At 47.5% G+C, this 16,671-nt stretch overlaps 1 protein-coding gene across 1 annotated transcript in view; it reads left to right on the plus strand.

Moving 5' to 3' along the window:
* The first annotated feature begins 11,297 nt into the window (after nucleotides 1–11,297).
* The window catches only part of LMCD1 (LIM and cysteine rich domains 1), a 56,580-nt gene continuing 51,206 nt past the window's right edge, over nucleotides 11,298–16,671 (plus strand). The window contains exon 1 of the mRNA XM_081160353.1: nucleotides 11,298–11,677. Coding sequence (XP_081016479.1) covers nucleotides 11,636–11,677 — 42 coding nt within the window. The 5' untranslated portion in view covers nucleotides 11,298–11,635. The remainder of the gene's footprint in view (nucleotides 11,678–16,671) is intronic.

Genomic DNA, 16,671 nt, shown 5'->3' on the forward strand with positions numbered 1-16,671 from the left:
TGATGGTGGTGGTGGTGAATGTGACCATGATGGTGATGATGGTGATGGTGATGGTGATGGTGATGGTGATGGTGATGGTGATGGTGGTGGTGATGGTGATGGTGGTGGTGGTGGTGGTGGTGGTGGTGGTAGTGATAGTGATAATGAATGTGATGCTGGTGGTGAACATGATAGTGATGGTCATGGTGGTGATGGTGGTGGTGGTGAATGTGACCATGATGGTGGTGATGGTGATGGTGATGGTGATGGTGATGGTGATGGTGATGGTGGTGGTGGTGGTGGTGGTGGTGGTGGTGGTGGTGGTGGTGGTAGTGATAGTGATAATGAATGTGATGCTGGTGGTGAACATGATAGTGATGGTCATGGTGGTGATGGTGATGGAGGTGGTGGTGGTGATGGTGAGGGTGAGGGTGACTGTGGTAACTACAGCATTGCACTAGTAGAGTAGTATTAGCTGTTGTCAAGAAGAGACAGTACCATTGTAGTTACATGGAGTTTAGGCAGATTAGTTGGATTCTTAGCCTCACTAATCTTGAGTCTGGAAAGAAAGGAGACATCTTTATTGACAATGAGATATTGGGTAAAAGAATCCCTTTAGGAGAAGAGATAATGTATGAACTAATCCTGTGGGAACTGCAGAAGACCAACCAGAACTGACTGGGAGACACATGGAAACATGACTCACTCACGCCTTCATTGAAAATACGTGGCATAAACTCAGCTGTGCCCTTAGTGCAGACTCATCTCAGACCACGTGAAGCTGCTGAGGGAGCTCACCGTTGTATTCACGGTTGTACAGGCTCAAGCTGAGTCATCGTAGCAATTCAGTGACATCTCAAGCAACAGAAGGATCACTCACAGGCAAGCCTGAATCACCATCACCACTAGCAACTATCCCCATCCCTGGCCAAACTTAGGTACTACTCAATTTGTAAATGAATCATTTCTAAATTAAGCATGAAGATTTCCAAATTAGCTCAAAATGATCTAACATCTGGACAAGAGATACATATTGCTGAGTTGGATGAAGGGACATAAGGAGAGAGAAAAAATAGAGAGAAGGCTATGTTCTCTAAGAAAACTATTTTATTTTGAAATATTAGGTCTATTTTTACAAAAATGACTGACTCACTTTATTTTTCTGATCATTGAAAAGGAAGGAGAGTATGTGTAATGGATTGCTTTACAACCAAATAAAGATGTCATGTGGACATCAGGCTTTCTAATTCGGTTTATATTATTCTAGCTACATTTAAAAAGCACATGCGAGCACAAGATTAATTCATTTCTCGGTTGGATTGCCTAAGGTCTTTCTACTGTTACAAATAACTTCCCGCAAAGCTTTCTCATGCCTTCTGGGATACAGGAACATAGCTCACCTCAAGCTGCTCTCTGACCTGGTTACCCCGTGGACTGCGAGCTTCACTACAGAGCTCTGGGATCTTCAGGAATACACTAGGAAGGTCCAGAGGCTCTCTTTATCCTGACTTCTCAGTGCCTTTTGTTACAGGTTTTCCAATTCCAGGGCACATGGGGGGAAATAAAAAGCATTCATGGTTATTACCCTGAGCTCAGGAATCAAGACAGATCAGGGTTCACCTCCTGGCTCTGCATGACTACAAACAAGTGGCTTATCTTCTTGGAACCTCAGCTTCCTCATCTGTGAAATGGGGATACTTAGAGTCTCTAACTGAGGATTATTGGGAGTATTAAGTGTGAGCATATTTGCAAAGGACTTGGCTCAGCGTCTGGCTACATGGCAAGAGCTCCACAAATGTTAGCTCTTAATCTTTCTAATGGAAGAGTATTTGGAGTTATTTACTTAGACACCTCAGAAGTTAAGCCACTTGAATCTGATGCTTTCGGTAATAAAAAACTGTAACCTACAGCCAAACTAAACTTTTACCTCAGGGCCCACACTTTTCCTATCAGAATGCTCCCCATTCATCACTTTTTGTTGTAATTGCTTGTTTAAAATTTGTCTTCCCAAGGAGAGTAAATCCTGTGACTCTTTTTTCACTACACATGCCTAACACCCATTAGATTTCTTGGTATAGAAAGAGATATGCGATAGTAATTTGTTGAATGACTGAAAGACTGAATGACCGATGGACCGATGGAATGGCAGACTAAACGACTGGACCATAGATCAAATGACTGAATGACCAATTGAGCAAAAGATTGACTGAATGAATGATTGAATTGGCCATCTAAACTCAACTGGATGACATGAAAATAATTTCCTAGCATGACAAAAGATGGGACTACTAAATACAGGATTTTAACTTGAAAAGATAGGAATTTAGGGGGGTTATATAATAACTGTTTTTTAATATCTTAGAGTTCCTCTCCCCATCAATGATGGGATAGATGTTAATACCCTACTGGAAAACATTACTCACTCCACACTCACATGTCCCTCAAATTGCACATCCCTCCAACCTCCATCATAATCCAGGATCTGCTTGACAGCTTCTGGCCTCGGTGCGTCTATCCATGTCAGATGACATCATGGCCAAACCATGTGTCTTGGGCTGTGAGAACAACTGGGGGAATCAACAGGAAGCCCCAGAGCTTCCACTGCCTGACTTCTGATAACTAAGAATCTTTCCTGAAATCTCCCACCCACCCCTTTCTTCTGGGTGAGCTCATCCAAGGCTTTCCAGAAAGGCTGGTCAGTGGCAAGGCACTGCTGAGCTTCGTCAGAGGGATTTGGTGTCTTCATACCTTGTTCATCAGACACAGGACACATTCATCTTTCAGAAGCTCTGGCATTCTGCCCGTGGACGTCTGGACATTCCGTTGCACTCCCAGAGGGCCTCTTAGGATGTACATGGGTAAGCCATAGAAGACCCAAACTGTTTTTAAATTAAAACCTGCCTCAAACAAACATACTTAAAATGACTGCTGACCAGTGTTTCGACTATTCTACCCTCCTACAAAGAATCTGTGATTGTAATGAAATAAGTGAAACACATATTTAATGCCACTTTTCTGGTAAAAGGGAGAGGAAAACTCCCAAATTCAGGCTGATCAAAACCTTAAAGGTCACTGGGAAGAATTTCTAGAACAAACATGGTGACTACCTACCTGGCAATTAGTAAATAATGACAGAGCTGCCAAGTGTCCAACACCTTCTCCATGCCAGGCTTTTGACCGCATGTTTTCTATGTATCGGAACTTCTCATCTGCATGGCAGTACTGTGAGGCTGGTATTATTGCTTCTATTTTATGGAGAGGTAAACTGAGGCTCCCAGCCAGTGTCCAAGCAGGAATTTGAAGCTCCTACCCATCCTCAGGTTGCACCACAGCCACCGAGATAGGAGGGGGGGATGACCGATGAGGTGGAATGGAATGGTGGCATATAACGTAGGCAGGATAAATGATGCCCAAAATCTAGAGGAAAGAATGGAGAGAAGACCTTGTGAACCCATGATCACAGTTTTCTAACAGATCCACTGTCATCACGTGAGAAAGGGAGAGCCCCTCGAATAGGTTCCAAAGGCTGGAGAGAACAGATGGGTGGCAGCTCTAGGAAGACAGTGTCAGCCCAAGGGAACGAAGCACCTTCTAGCAGAGAGACCTCCTGTCTAACACTGCCAGCACCAGCAGGAGCTCTTGGGCACGGAAAGCATCCAAGCAGAGGGTAGGAAACATCCTGCCGGGTGCCACGGAGGTGAGGGTGGGATACCTTTGAGGTCATGTCCCACTCCCTGTCCCTCTGTTTGCTTTGGGTAAATGCTCACTAATCATCTAAGAAAGCTCACCCTTGCCTGCACTCAACCACTATCTCACTGACATGCATGTGAAAGATCTGCGCAGAACCAGTCCAACATGACAGTGTCATCTCCTTGAGGACAGAAGAAACAACAATGGGGAACTTCTATTCTGAACCTATTTGTGGGAAACAAGGAAGAACTGAGTAGACATTAACAGGGAAAAGAATCTTGGGAGAGGAAAGGAACTATGGGCACTACCGTGTACTAAGAAATGGGTTGGGTGCTTTACACAGGTTCCCTCCCTAAAGCTGGGTACCACCCTCCCGAGGTAGGCTGACCGTTTCCATTCGACAGCTAGAACACTCTGAGAGAGAGGGAAGCTTGCCCATGGCCACACAGCTAATACGTGGCAGAACCAGGGTTCAAACTCAGATACGCCGGACCTCAAAACCCTCACTGTTCTCAACAGGATGCGGCCAAGCCCAGCGAGCTGGAGGAGGGGGAGGGCCTGAGAGGATGGTCCTTAGGACAGGCAGATTTCAATGGGCAGAAAAGGAGTAAGAAGACTGCAGCATGCGGTAGCACAGAAGGAAGCAGGTCGGCGGGGTGCTCAGACAGTCAAGGTAATCATCGAGGGCAGGCGGAAACCCAGGAAACGGATCCAGCCAGGCATCACCTCCCTCGCAAGTCAGGCTAATTCCAGCTTTGAGCCCAAGCACAGAACTGGTCCCAAATGATGCAGGTTCACACACAGGACCTCAGATATTCCAACCTGAATAAGACCCACGTAGGTAACACGCAGCAATATTCTCACCATTATTTTCCAGGGTGTAGGATGATTTCAGTATCCCACGGGGAGATGGTACCAGGGAACACAGGTTCGTGAGGCTTTGGAAAATTAAAATACCAACATGGCAAACAGAATGGAAAATGTGATAGTGAGAAAATATGTTAATGATGACTTTAACTATATTGATTTTTATCTCCTCTCTGTCTCCTAACATCTCCTGAGAAATGGGTGCCAGGATGCTCCCCCCACCCCTCACTAATTAGAGATTTTCTGATGGGTTGAGCAGGCCTGATTTTCCCCATTATCTGATGAGTAGGCTCTTATTCCAAAATTGAATTTTATTCTAAATAGTCCCCATAATTAGGTTGTTGAAGGTTACCTACAATTAGACCATGGGTGCTAAGTGTGTATGTGTGGGAAGGGGAGATGAAATTATTTTACTTCCATAGTAGGGCTGCAGACCCTATAGTGTAGGGATTACATGTGATTAGCATAGCATGGCATATGGTAGACACCCCAAGAAATGGTTGCTGGTGCTTTAGTTGTTGTTTTATAGGTTTTATCAGTAACAACTTTGGAGTCGGGTACAGGTGGGTGAAATTCAGGTTCTGCAACCTGAATTATGTATGACCTTAATGTCACTAAGGCTCAGTTTGTTCTTCTGTAAAATGGGAATAAGACCACCTCCCTCAAGAAGGTGTCAGGAGGATACAGTGACCGCCCTTGGATAGAGACTGGCAAAATCATGCTGATGGTAGCTCAGAAATGGCACTTGGTACCAATTATCCTGGGCTTGTCCTTGAGGCTGGAAAATCCCCCCTTTGATAAGCTACTATAAACCCACCACCCAGCCCCCTCCAAGCTATTCCACCCCTCCCTAAAACCCCCCTCCTCCAAAGATCAAAACCATTCTTAGACTAGGAAATTGGAGCTGCAGTACTAACCCTTAAACCTATATAGTGAGTCACACTAACGCCTCACTCCCAGTGGGCACGCAGAACACAACACATTTTGCTACACTGGCTGCAAACTCCATACAGGTCAGCAAATTACAGTGATTCAAGCTTATAGAGAGGGTCCAGCTCAGCAAATTGCACCATATTCCCCAGTGTCTCACACTCAAGTCTCATCCCCAAAGGTTCAAGACTGGATTCATGTTAGCTGGAACTCTGGCCTAGGAACACTCCACTTTTGAAAAGGCCCTCAGGGCTTAGACCAGGCTTTTGCACACAGTCCACATGCACTCCTCACAATAAGCCCTATTTTTACAGATGAGGAGACTGAGGCACAGGGAGTTAAGCACCTACAATCACTGTCAGTAGCCAAAGGAGAACTCCACAGTCTTCTCACGACGCAAGAGCTCCCCAAATTTCTGTCTTGCCTCTCCAGGCACCTCTAACTGGTTTTGTCATTCTAATTAATTGCCAAACCCCCAATCCTTTTAACAAATTCACATGCCAGTAGCCAAAAAGACTATATAAGAAACACACAGGGCAGTCTATATCTCAACAACCAAGTGAAAGCTGCCAGGACATCACCTAAAACCCACTTTTGCGTCTGCCTGTGTCAGGGTCCTCGATGGAAACACTCGAAGGGGAAACTGAGGGGACATTAACCAAGGGGCTATTAATGAAGGGAGAAAACAGGGTTCAATGAACTCACTAGGGAGGAGGAAGCGCCCCAGGCCTGCGACAGCCAGAAGCAGGGACAACCCCAGGCCCGAAGGAGAGAGCCGAGGGAGAGGGCTGTCCCAGGCTGCCAGAGCCGTGGCTACAGGTAGAGAAATATAACCGCTTCAAAACCCAGGCCAGCAGGGGGGAAGTGGGGAGATTAAAGTGCACCCACCTCTGCTCTCCGCTATTCTCCTGAGGGCTGAACCAGATGGAAAGGCGGCAAAGGAGCCTGCTGCTGGAGTGGAATCGAGGGGCAGCTCCCAGACAGAGCTGGGGGAGGAGTGGCTGTGGAGGGACACGGAGCACATCCAGAGTGGTCCCCAAAGGCTGGAGTCCTGCTTCTCTACCTCACTCTGAAGCCCAGCCCCTCCTGAGTGATCCCAGCTGGGTGTGGATCCCGGTTAGCTCTGAGGCCTTGGGCAGAGCTTCAGGTTCTCGCCTGTCAATAGGAATCACATCTACCACCTGGGGTTGTTTTATGGATGAAAACAATTTAACCTCTGCCCCCCCCCCCTCCGGAAGCCTCACCAGGTGGCAGTCTCTGGGCCTGTTTGTGAGCGGCACTTCATTTTTGCCCAACATCTTAGCACCTTGCCAGGCTGTGGTGGCAGCAGCCGCTCTCTGAATTCGTGCTGCCCAAGTATGACAAGAGGAAGAAAGATGCCACGGAAGACAAAGACCCAGTGAGCAAGTCTTGGGGCAAGGCCGAGAAGAAATGACCCAAAGGCAAAATTCGGGACACGCTCAATAACCTAGTCTGGTTTGACAAAGCAACATATGACAAACTGTAAGGAAGTTCCCAACTTTATGCTTATAAGCCAGCCGCTGTCTCAGAGACTGAAGATCCGAGGCTCCCTGGCCAGGGCAGCCCTGCAGGAGCTCCTTAGTAAAGGACTTTTTAAACTAGTTTCAAAGCACAGAGCTCAAGTAATTTACACCAGAAACACCAAACGTGGGGATGTCCCAGCCGCTGGTAAGATGCATAAACAACAGGTCCCACCAGCTGTACATTTTGAAAAATAAAACTTTAATCACATTTTTTAAAAAAACACAAACAATTTAATCTCAAAGTACTGATGACATATAGAAAATACCAGGCACGTGTTCACTTCACCTGTTCACTTCCTTCCTGCTACCCAGATAGGAGCTGCTGCGGGGAACCAGGTGATAAAAGATTTGCTCAAACACACACAGTGTAGCGTTAAATATTATACCTTTGGAAATGAAATGTGCAATATGGTTCAGTCCCCCAGGACCATAACCAGAACCCTCTCCTTGATAAGAGTAAATGCTACTTTAAAAAGGAGATACTCAACACGTGTAACTTACTGCGAAGCAGAAGTATTTTTTACAGAGTTACCAAACTTTACTCCAAAAAGTAGCAGAGAATTAAACCTTTAAGACAGACCCAAGAATCATGAGAATGTTTTCTGTGCTGGGTAGCAAAGGGCCACAAACTCAGCAGCTTAGAACAACACTCATTTATCATATCATAGTTTCCATGATTTCCATCAGTTAGGAGTTCAGACATGGCTTAGCAGAGTCTCTGCTCAGGGTTTCCCATGGCTACGATCCAGGTATCAGCTGGGGCTGGGGTCTCCTCTGAGGCTCAGGGTCCTCTTTCAAGCTCTGTTGGCAGAATCCATTTCCTTACCATGTAGAACTCCTGGCAGCCTCTTTAAGGCCAGCAGGATCTAAGTAGGGATTTCTCCTATCTCCGACTTACACACACCCTCTTTTAAAGGGCCCACCTGATTAAGTCAGGCCCACTCAGGATGATCTCCCTTTTGATTACCTTCATTTTATATCAATCACAGATAGAATGACAGTATTTTAGATATACTGTATTGAGTTAAATAAAATATAAATAGTTCACCTATTTCTTTTCACTTTTTCAATGTGCTTTTAGAAAGTGTAAATGACATATATGGCACACATTATGTCTCAGCTGGAAAGCAATGATCTATAGCCTCTCGCTGTTCTCAAATAAAAATTGAAACCCCCCCTAGTGTGACCTACAGGGCCCAACACAATCGAATCCCTGACGACCTGTCTCAGGTCCTCTCATGCATTCTCCCGGCCCCTCATCACCCTCCAGCCATGCTGACCTTATGCTCCCTCTGACATAGCAAGCTCGTGTCCACCTTAGGGTCTTTGTCTTCATGACTCCAGCCTTCTGGAATGTTCATTCCATGGTGGCTCTACTCATAGCTGACTCATTCTCTTTCTTCTGGTCTCAGCTCACATGTCACCTCCTCCATCAGGCCTTCCTGGACCACTTGATCTGAAGGAATCACACATCCAGTAAATCCCTCCTTCGTATGTTTCCTCTGAGGCACTGGTTGCCATCCTTAGTTATCCTATCTAATTACCTGCTCATCTGCTTAATGCCTGTCTCCCCACTAGAATAGAAGCTGGGTGAGGGCAGGAACCTTTCCTGTCTTATTCACCGTCTTTCATATCCACAGCTCAGGGCCTAACCCATTGCAATTCTCAGCTCCATGTTTGTTGAATAAACAGTGAAAAAAGGATACGTCAAAAACCCCACTTAGGGCAAACCTAGTGATAATCATAGGGACAACGCCACCATCTGACTCCAGGTGTTTCTCTTTCCCCTGCGATCAACCCTCCAGTCATTTTAGGAGGCAGTGGGTGTGACTAAAAGGACACAGTCTGGAGTTAGAAGCTCTGAGTTCAAATTTCATTTCTGCCACTTACTGGCTGTGTGACCTTGGAGAGAGCCCTTGACTGTCCCCAATCTCCGTTTTCTTTCAGAGCAGTTGTCTTGAAGTTCAAGTAAGAGAGAGCTTTGTCAACCAGAGAGCCCCAGGGATATTTATTAGATCAAGCTATTCTTGAAGGGGAGAGGTTCTTTCATTTACCTGGGTGTCCCCAGCACCTCGCACAGGGTTTGGCTTAAGGCAGGTGCCCCCAAACTATTTGATGGATGAATGAAGCTTCTGATCCAAGCCCCAGCACCACCAAGCAATGTACCTTGGGGAAGTCAGATCTCTCTACTGTTCCAGCTGGAACAGAGACTCCATTTTCCCCCCAAGAGAAGCAAATGGACCTCAGAGTCAAGTGAGGTTGGCACATTGCCTCCATTTTCCAGAACAGTCCCAAATGACAGTATCCTGTCCAGGTGTTCAGCAAAGACTCCTGGAACATTTGGCTCCAGAGTAGGGTTCAAAGGGTCAGAGTCAGCACCCTCAACCGGGGGAGAGAGCAAGCTCTAGCACGCAGCCAGATCACCTGTTTGCCACAACAGGTTCTTTTCCAGAAAAGAGAGATCAGGCCACTCTCAGCAGTAGTTCCTGATTCTCACACTCTGAGAAACAGCCATAATATCTGCCTCCTTGGTTGAAACTGGGGCCAAGAGTAAAAACTAGGGGAGAGGAAGGGGGCCTTGTGTTTGGAGCTAACGTTGTTAAAGTTAATAAAATTAGAATTCTTCCATGGAACAATGATTTCTCAAGATGGGGCATGAAGGTGCCCGGGAAGGGAGTGGGAAATGACTTCACTGGGAAGGCTTCTGCCCAGCTTGAAGGGATAAAGCTTCCCTTTGTTACTCTGCTGGCTGCTGTTCCCACACCTGAAACATAAAGGCTTAGGGCATGACATCTCAGTACAGCACTATTGTTCCCAAGATTTGCTACTAAAAGGGCTATTCACGTGGAAACCTCTCTCGGGCCAGGCTTCTGTTCGCTTCGGATTATTTACACACTGGTTTAATAGGCAGCCCACCTTGGAAGTTTGGGCAAACCAGACCAGGTGTAGCATTGCACCACCTCTCCCCGGTCCCACCTCGCCTGCTTACTGCTGATTAAAAGCCAGATTCCAACAACCGTTCATTCAATAAATGTGTTCTGAAAGTCTATCACGTGCTGGCATTGGGGCTAGAGCTGAGAAGCAAGCAAGACAAACACCAATTAGAGCAGAAGTCCAGGAAAGAACAAAAAGGCCATCCCTTGTCTTGGAAAAGGGGAGTTACAAACAGAAAGCCCTTTCTAGGAATGTGAAAGAGGGGTCACAAATTGGGATCATCGGTCAAGATTTGGGATTGCTGGAGACGATGACGGGTTAAGAACCAAATGGAGAAGGCCTCTAAGAAGGAAAGTGCCTCCAATAAGAGTCCAAAAATGTGACCTGCAGCTCCCCCTGTGCCCCCAACTCAGTCCTACATGATGTGCTTTGAAACAAAACCACCCTTCAGCCTCCCTGCAACCCGGCTTTATTTTAGGCCACTTGAGCCCTGGTTTCTGGCACCGCCGATGCGGGTTACAGGATGAAACCCACATGACGGAGCAGTTTTCTCCCCAGAGTGAAAAAAGGGGGCTTGTGTTGAGCCCTCTGTCCAGGCAGGGAAAACGACCGTGGGAACCCAGGTCTGCGGGACTGGCTCAGTCGGGGAATGCGGATCTACAGGCGGACACACACAGTGAGGGGAGCCCTGGCCAGTGCTGTCTCACAGGGGTTGTCAGGTCAGATGCTGCAGTACCTAGGAATCTCCCAGAGGATGGTTTGCAAACCTGCGCCCCTCTCCCCAGGCACTGTCTCGGGTGAAAGCTGTGCTGCAGAGCTCCACTTCGGACCGTCACCCTCTCTGATCAGAGTTCTTCATCCATCCTGGTAATAAGGAGACGACTACAGGACACCATAAAGAAAGCATGCCCACGGGAGTGACGATGTCCCTCTCGGCGTTTGTAAAATCAGGACAGCCCTTCCCCTTCCTCGCCGAAGCAGGAAGATTTACACCAGAGCAACTTACGAAAAGGCAGAGTGATGCTTTACGAACGTTAAGCTGAGAAATGCATGGCTCGCTGAACTCCCACCTCCTCCCTGGTGGCTGCACAACTGGGGAAAGCGAGCCCGCCGAGGGGGGCAGCGCCGCCGCGCCCCACCTGCCCCCCGCCCGCACCCCCTCCGCCCCCCACGACCAGGCAGGGCGGGCGGGAGGCGACCTCGGCTCAGCATTTATTTTTGGACCCAGCTCACTAAAAATATCTCCGCCTTCCCGTCGGATCCCTCTCTCGCGCTTGACCTGAATGAATCGCGCGGCCCGCCCCGCCCGCGGCCGCTGTCCTTTAAAGGAGAAGGGCGTGGGGACGGATTCCTGCGCTCCCGGGACCGCGGAGCCGCCCGGGCGGGCGGGGGCCGCGCTGACGTCAGGGACGCGCTCGCTCCGCCGCGGCCTCGGCCCCGGCCCCGGCCGCTCGAAGGAGGGGGGGGAGCTGCGCGCTGGGATTGGCCGGCCCAGTGCGAGCGCCCGCGCGGATTGGCTGGCGGGGTTTTAGAGGGAGTCGCACTCTCCAATTAAAGGGCCCGCCGCGCCCCGCTGCGTGCAGAGCGCCTCCTGGGCCCGCGAACTTGGCCATTCACCGCCGCGGTGCCCGCGGAGCGCCCTCGCGCCTCTGCCCGGGAAGCCGGGCGCTGCTTCTCCAGCGCCCAGGAGGATGGCGAAAGTGGCCAAGGACCTCAACCCGGGCGTTCAGAAGGTGAGCTGCGATGGGCCTGTGCTTACCCAGAATTTTCTTTTTTCCCCCGGTTCCCTCGCCCAGGTGTTCGCGGAGACTTAGCTAGAAGTAGGAAGGAAACTCATTAAATTCCAAGACTTCACAGAAAACAAAATAGTTGGGAACACTTGTTTAAGCTACTAGGCACCCCTCCAGGAGGGGAAAAAAAAAAAAAGAAAGAAAGCCTTTGTGTAAAGTATTTGCAATGAATCTTAGTTCTTTGGTGATGCTAATTAAAATTTAAATAAGGTTAAAAACCTTTTTTTACATGATAATCCAATGATCTGGGGGGGGGGGGGGTACCGTCCTCTCTCCCTTCCCCCTCCAGAGACTGAGGTGATGTTTGGGGGGCTTGGGTGGGGGACTGGCATGTGCTATGTACTAGCAAGGAAGTCCCCCTTTTGCCTTCACCCTAGTGTTTTGTGTTTTCCACACACACGTTTCTTTAGTCGGGGATGGGGGTGGCAGTGGTTCCAGCACACGGGAACTAATTTCTGTCCCCGGGGTCTGCATGTTTCCCTTTCAAGAAGGGCTGGCCAGGAGCCCAGAAGGTCACGGGGCAATTACTGCAGGAGGGGCCTGCGGCTGTGCCAATGGCTCCAACGCCCACCAGTTTCTTACCTGGATGCAGCTGGGAGAGGGCCCAGGCCGGAGGCTTACAGGACGCGAGCTGGAGGGGAGCAGAGACATCCTAGGCCAATGGAGAAACTGAGGCCCAGGGCCAGCAGGCAGCAGAGAATAAGGGAAGGCTTATCGCTGAAACCCTGGCCCTGACACCCCTTAGCTGCACCGTGCTGACCACCACTTTTCTGACTCCCCTTTTCCCTGTTTCTGTTGCCAGGATGATAGCCCCCACCTCCCTCACAGCACCAGTAACAGGAATGGGACACTGTAGGTTAATCTCCCAAAGCGGTCTCCCCCCACCCCTTTTAAAAAGATGTAATTGGCTTTATCGAGTGGTTCGTGAATGGAGGCAGCATCCTGGGTACGAAATAGAGAGGTGCTCCAAGAAGTCCCAAATCAGTTATTTTTAAACTCAGATTTCCGGGGACTCAGACTTACAGGGCAAAGTCCTCAGACAGCTGCCATTACCTGTGGGGTAGAACAACAAGAGAAGAAGAAAAAAGAAACTATGTCAGAATCAAAATAAAAATGCGAGCCAGCCACTTAGAGGCGCAGCATTCACGCCTCTGATTTATAGCTGCGCCACTGCACGGCTGAGCTGCGCCAGACTCCCACGCAGAGTCCAGCGGACCCCTCTGAAAGTGTACACCAAGTCAGACTTCATCCGGGCATTTCTCCGGAATGCACCGTGCCCCCTTGCATTTGCCAGACTATTTGCAGAATCAAGTCATCTCTCCTTCTATGGAATTCTCGTAACACTTTAGACCATGGTAAGATACCCATTAATTCCTACCTAGTGGTGAGTCAGGCATGCTCTGCTCTTATTTCTCTACACATCTTTCTAAACTCCTTAAGGGCAAACCTTTCTTGCTCATCTCTGTTCCAAAAAAGCATGCCACGCACAACGGGACTCAGTACACCACTAGTGAGCCTTTGAATATCCGTTCAGCTAAGGCCAGAATGTTCAGGGACAGTACATTTCGTGCATTATGTTTTTTAACTTGTAGCACCAGGATATTTGTGTCTGAACTGCCTCCCCAAATTCATTGAAGTAAAAGAGTTCCAGGCTGAAGAAGCAGAGTCCCACTGCCTTCTGAAAAGTCAGATGATTTCAGGTGGTTTTAGCACAAGCTGGCTGTTGGTTAATGAATGGCATGAGAAGGGGGACACGGGAACCCCCCTCCTCTCTGAAAGCCAAAGCCACCCTTGGAGGAAGCCTTGTTTTGTTTTGTTTTTTGCTTTTATAATTTGATTTCTTTTTTTATTAAAGTACAGTTGGCATACAATATTATATTAGTTTCAGGTGGACAACATTTACAGGGTGGGGCAAAGGAAGGTTACAGTGTGGGTACATGGAACCGAGTTTATTCTTGTGTTATTAATTATTGTATTATTTTCCATACGAGCAACTGTAATTAAACCTCCTTTTGCCCTAGCCTATATATACCCTATGATGTGATCTCCACAGTAAGTCTAGTAACCATCTGTCACAGTACCAAGTTCTTACGATATTCTTGACTCCATTCCCTATCTTGTTTTTATTTTCTTTGCATAGGAGACTCTGATTATCTAGGTTAGAGGTGGAACATGTTCTCCTTCTTGTCCCCTCTGGTGTCAACTTCCTCGGCCTGCAAAGGGTTTATTTTTCATTTAGATCCAATTACAGGCTTAGAGAAAGAATGTGGTGGGTAGAGATGAAAGGGCAGATATGTATTACCTCTTGAGACTGTGACAATCAGTAGGAAGATCGCCACTTTGTAGCTTAACCAATGTCTTCAACTCAAAAAGTCAAGCGAAGGGAGTGAGGGAGAAGCTCTCCTTGCCGAGTGAACATCATGTCATATCAATAGCATGCTGAAAAGCTTTTATTGCATATTTACTTTTTAAATCTGCAACAGTGTGCGGGGGGGGGGGGGGGGAGGGCTTATAACATTTAGCTTCAGGGTGCATAATCACACTTAGGCATTTCAAAACAATTTCATAGACTCTTAGAGCTGCAAGGGACCTGTTTACAAAATGAGAAATGATTTTAAATGGCATACAAGCTATCTCCACTGCTCTGCCCCCAAGGGATGGGGGGAATCCCCAGCAGCTGGAAAGTCAGAAAAAGGTCTTCAAGAGAAAACATAAAATTCAAAAACTGGAGTAGTCTTAGAGGTCATCTAAACCAATCCCAGACAGGCGGAGGAACTCACCATGGGTCACAAACATAGTGGCAGAGCTTGGAAAGAGTTCCCTACCTCCTCTCATCTGTGCTAAATCAAGTGCTCCCATTGGGTGGATGCTCTTGAGTTGTTTTTCTACTGGGAAAGAGAGGTTTTATAGCACATAGAATTCCCTGAGAATGATGAAATAGCCAACACTGCTTGGTAACAAAGGGCCTTGAAGGCCAAGTGCCATTTCTCTTGGCGGAAACACCCATTATTGTGGATTTGTTCTTCTACTATTTATTAAGTGTATTTAAGAATTTTGGGTACTAGTATTCTTGTAACCAGATCTGGGTTCAAACCCCAGCTCTACCACTTACTAGCTGTGTGTTCTTGGGCAAGCTAATTAACTTCAGAGTCTGTGTTCTCATCTGAAAATTGGGTAGACAGTAGCAGTGTCTATCCTAAGATGACAGATTATTAAATGAGATGATGTATATAAAGGAGCTTAGCACTAGAGCCCTCAAGTAGAGCAAGCTATTATTACTGTCAGTGGCGGTGGTATATTTCCATGGATGTGTGAATACTGAAAGGAGTCTTTTGATGAAGGAAACACTTTTCTTTATAACTGTCTAGAGCAACTAATTTTCATTCAGCTGAACCAAAGCCCGTGGCTCAGCCTTACTAAGCTAGAACAAGGACCGATGATCTTGTCTTCATTCTAGCCCAACAGATACAAATCTGCTTACACAGAACAGAGATGGCCGGTCATCAAGCATTTCACTCGGGAGCCATAGAATTGTAGGCCCGGAAAGGGACATGGAACTCTTTTCACTTTTTAGATGAGGAAACTGAGGGCCAGAGGTGTCAGGCTCCTTACCTGAGACTGCTGAGAGGTGTGCTGACTCCCACTAGGATACAGGCCCCTTGGCTGCCAAGGAACTTGCGGGGATTTAGAAAGGAGTAGAACAAAGAGACCTAAAAGCATGTTCACTGTTGACGGAGAGCGTGCCAATGGACTGGCTCCAAAAGCTGCTTTCTTCAGCCCTCAGCACCATGTCGGAGGAGCGTTCAGCGACGGTGCCTCTCAGTGCATGGGCAGGTTCAGCTGGGCGTCTCCCTGCACCCTGTCCAAATCACGTCCCTCCCAGCTTTCCTGTCCTTCAGATTCCTCCTCCCCTCTGCTCAGCCCTTCCTGCTTTCACCTCCAGTTCCTGCAGCGTGCAAAAGTGCTGGCCCGTCGCCTGGCGAGCCGAGCCAACGTAAACACGGCTCCTCCAGAATTGTCGTTGGCTCCCTCAATCTTAAAAATATATTAAGCTGTCACTTAAAGACCTTAATAGCCAAGGCATTGGAGACATGCCCATAGGTGTATAAGCAACTTGGCACAAAAGAGAGCTATAGTTTAAAAAAAAAAAGAAAAGAAAAGAAAAGAAAAGAAAAGAAAAGAAAAGAAAAGAAAAGAAAAGAAAAGAAAAGAAAAGAGAAAAGAAATTATCTAAGACCTTCTTAAACAGTGTCCAAAAACAGATGCAGAATCCATTGCTTTGTAAATTGCAGATGCTTGTCATGTTGTGCAGACATGTCTGAATACGTGGGACTGGGGGCTGATGACTGACTTTCCCCGATGCTTCCACCCCCTGTGGTGCTGGGAGGCAGGGAAGGGCTTAATCACAGAGCATCTCCAGGCTTTACTCTAAGCATCTCAGATCCAAGGCCTTCTCCTCTTCCAGGACTTACAGCAGTCCTATAAGTAGGAGACTGGAAAAATGACTCTGCTATTTCCTTCTGAAGATCCTATAGTTTAATCCCTGCATTAACTGACCAAGGGTGACAAGGAAGAAAAAGAATAGGCTGGATTCAGCAAAGGCTGGGGACAGGAAAGAGGGACAAATGCACAGGCCCATGCGTGTGTCTTTCTTTGCACCCCGACTCCAGCTGCTTCTGGTGAGGGTGAGGTAAGGAGCAGAGAAGTGAGGGAACAGTTCCCCTGCAAGCCACTAGCCTCAGCTTCAGGAGAGGTATTTGATGTGACTTTAAAAAGGAGAATCATTCTTTCTTTCCAACTTGCTTATTTAAAATAAGCAAGTGTGTAAAATGAAGTGAAAATCTGTCATGTTAAGTACAGACCTTGGGAGTTGTTATATCTCTAGTGTCCATCCAGCATGGCTTAAATGTTTATTATAAGAAAAGTTTTCTGGCAAG

The sequence above is a fragment of the Miniopterus schreibersii genome (genome assembly GCF_964146895.1).
Source record: "Miniopterus schreibersii genome assembly, chromosome: 15".
Taxonomy (NCBI): domain Eukaryota; kingdom Metazoa; phylum Chordata; class Mammalia; order Chiroptera; family Miniopteridae; genus Miniopterus; species Miniopterus schreibersii.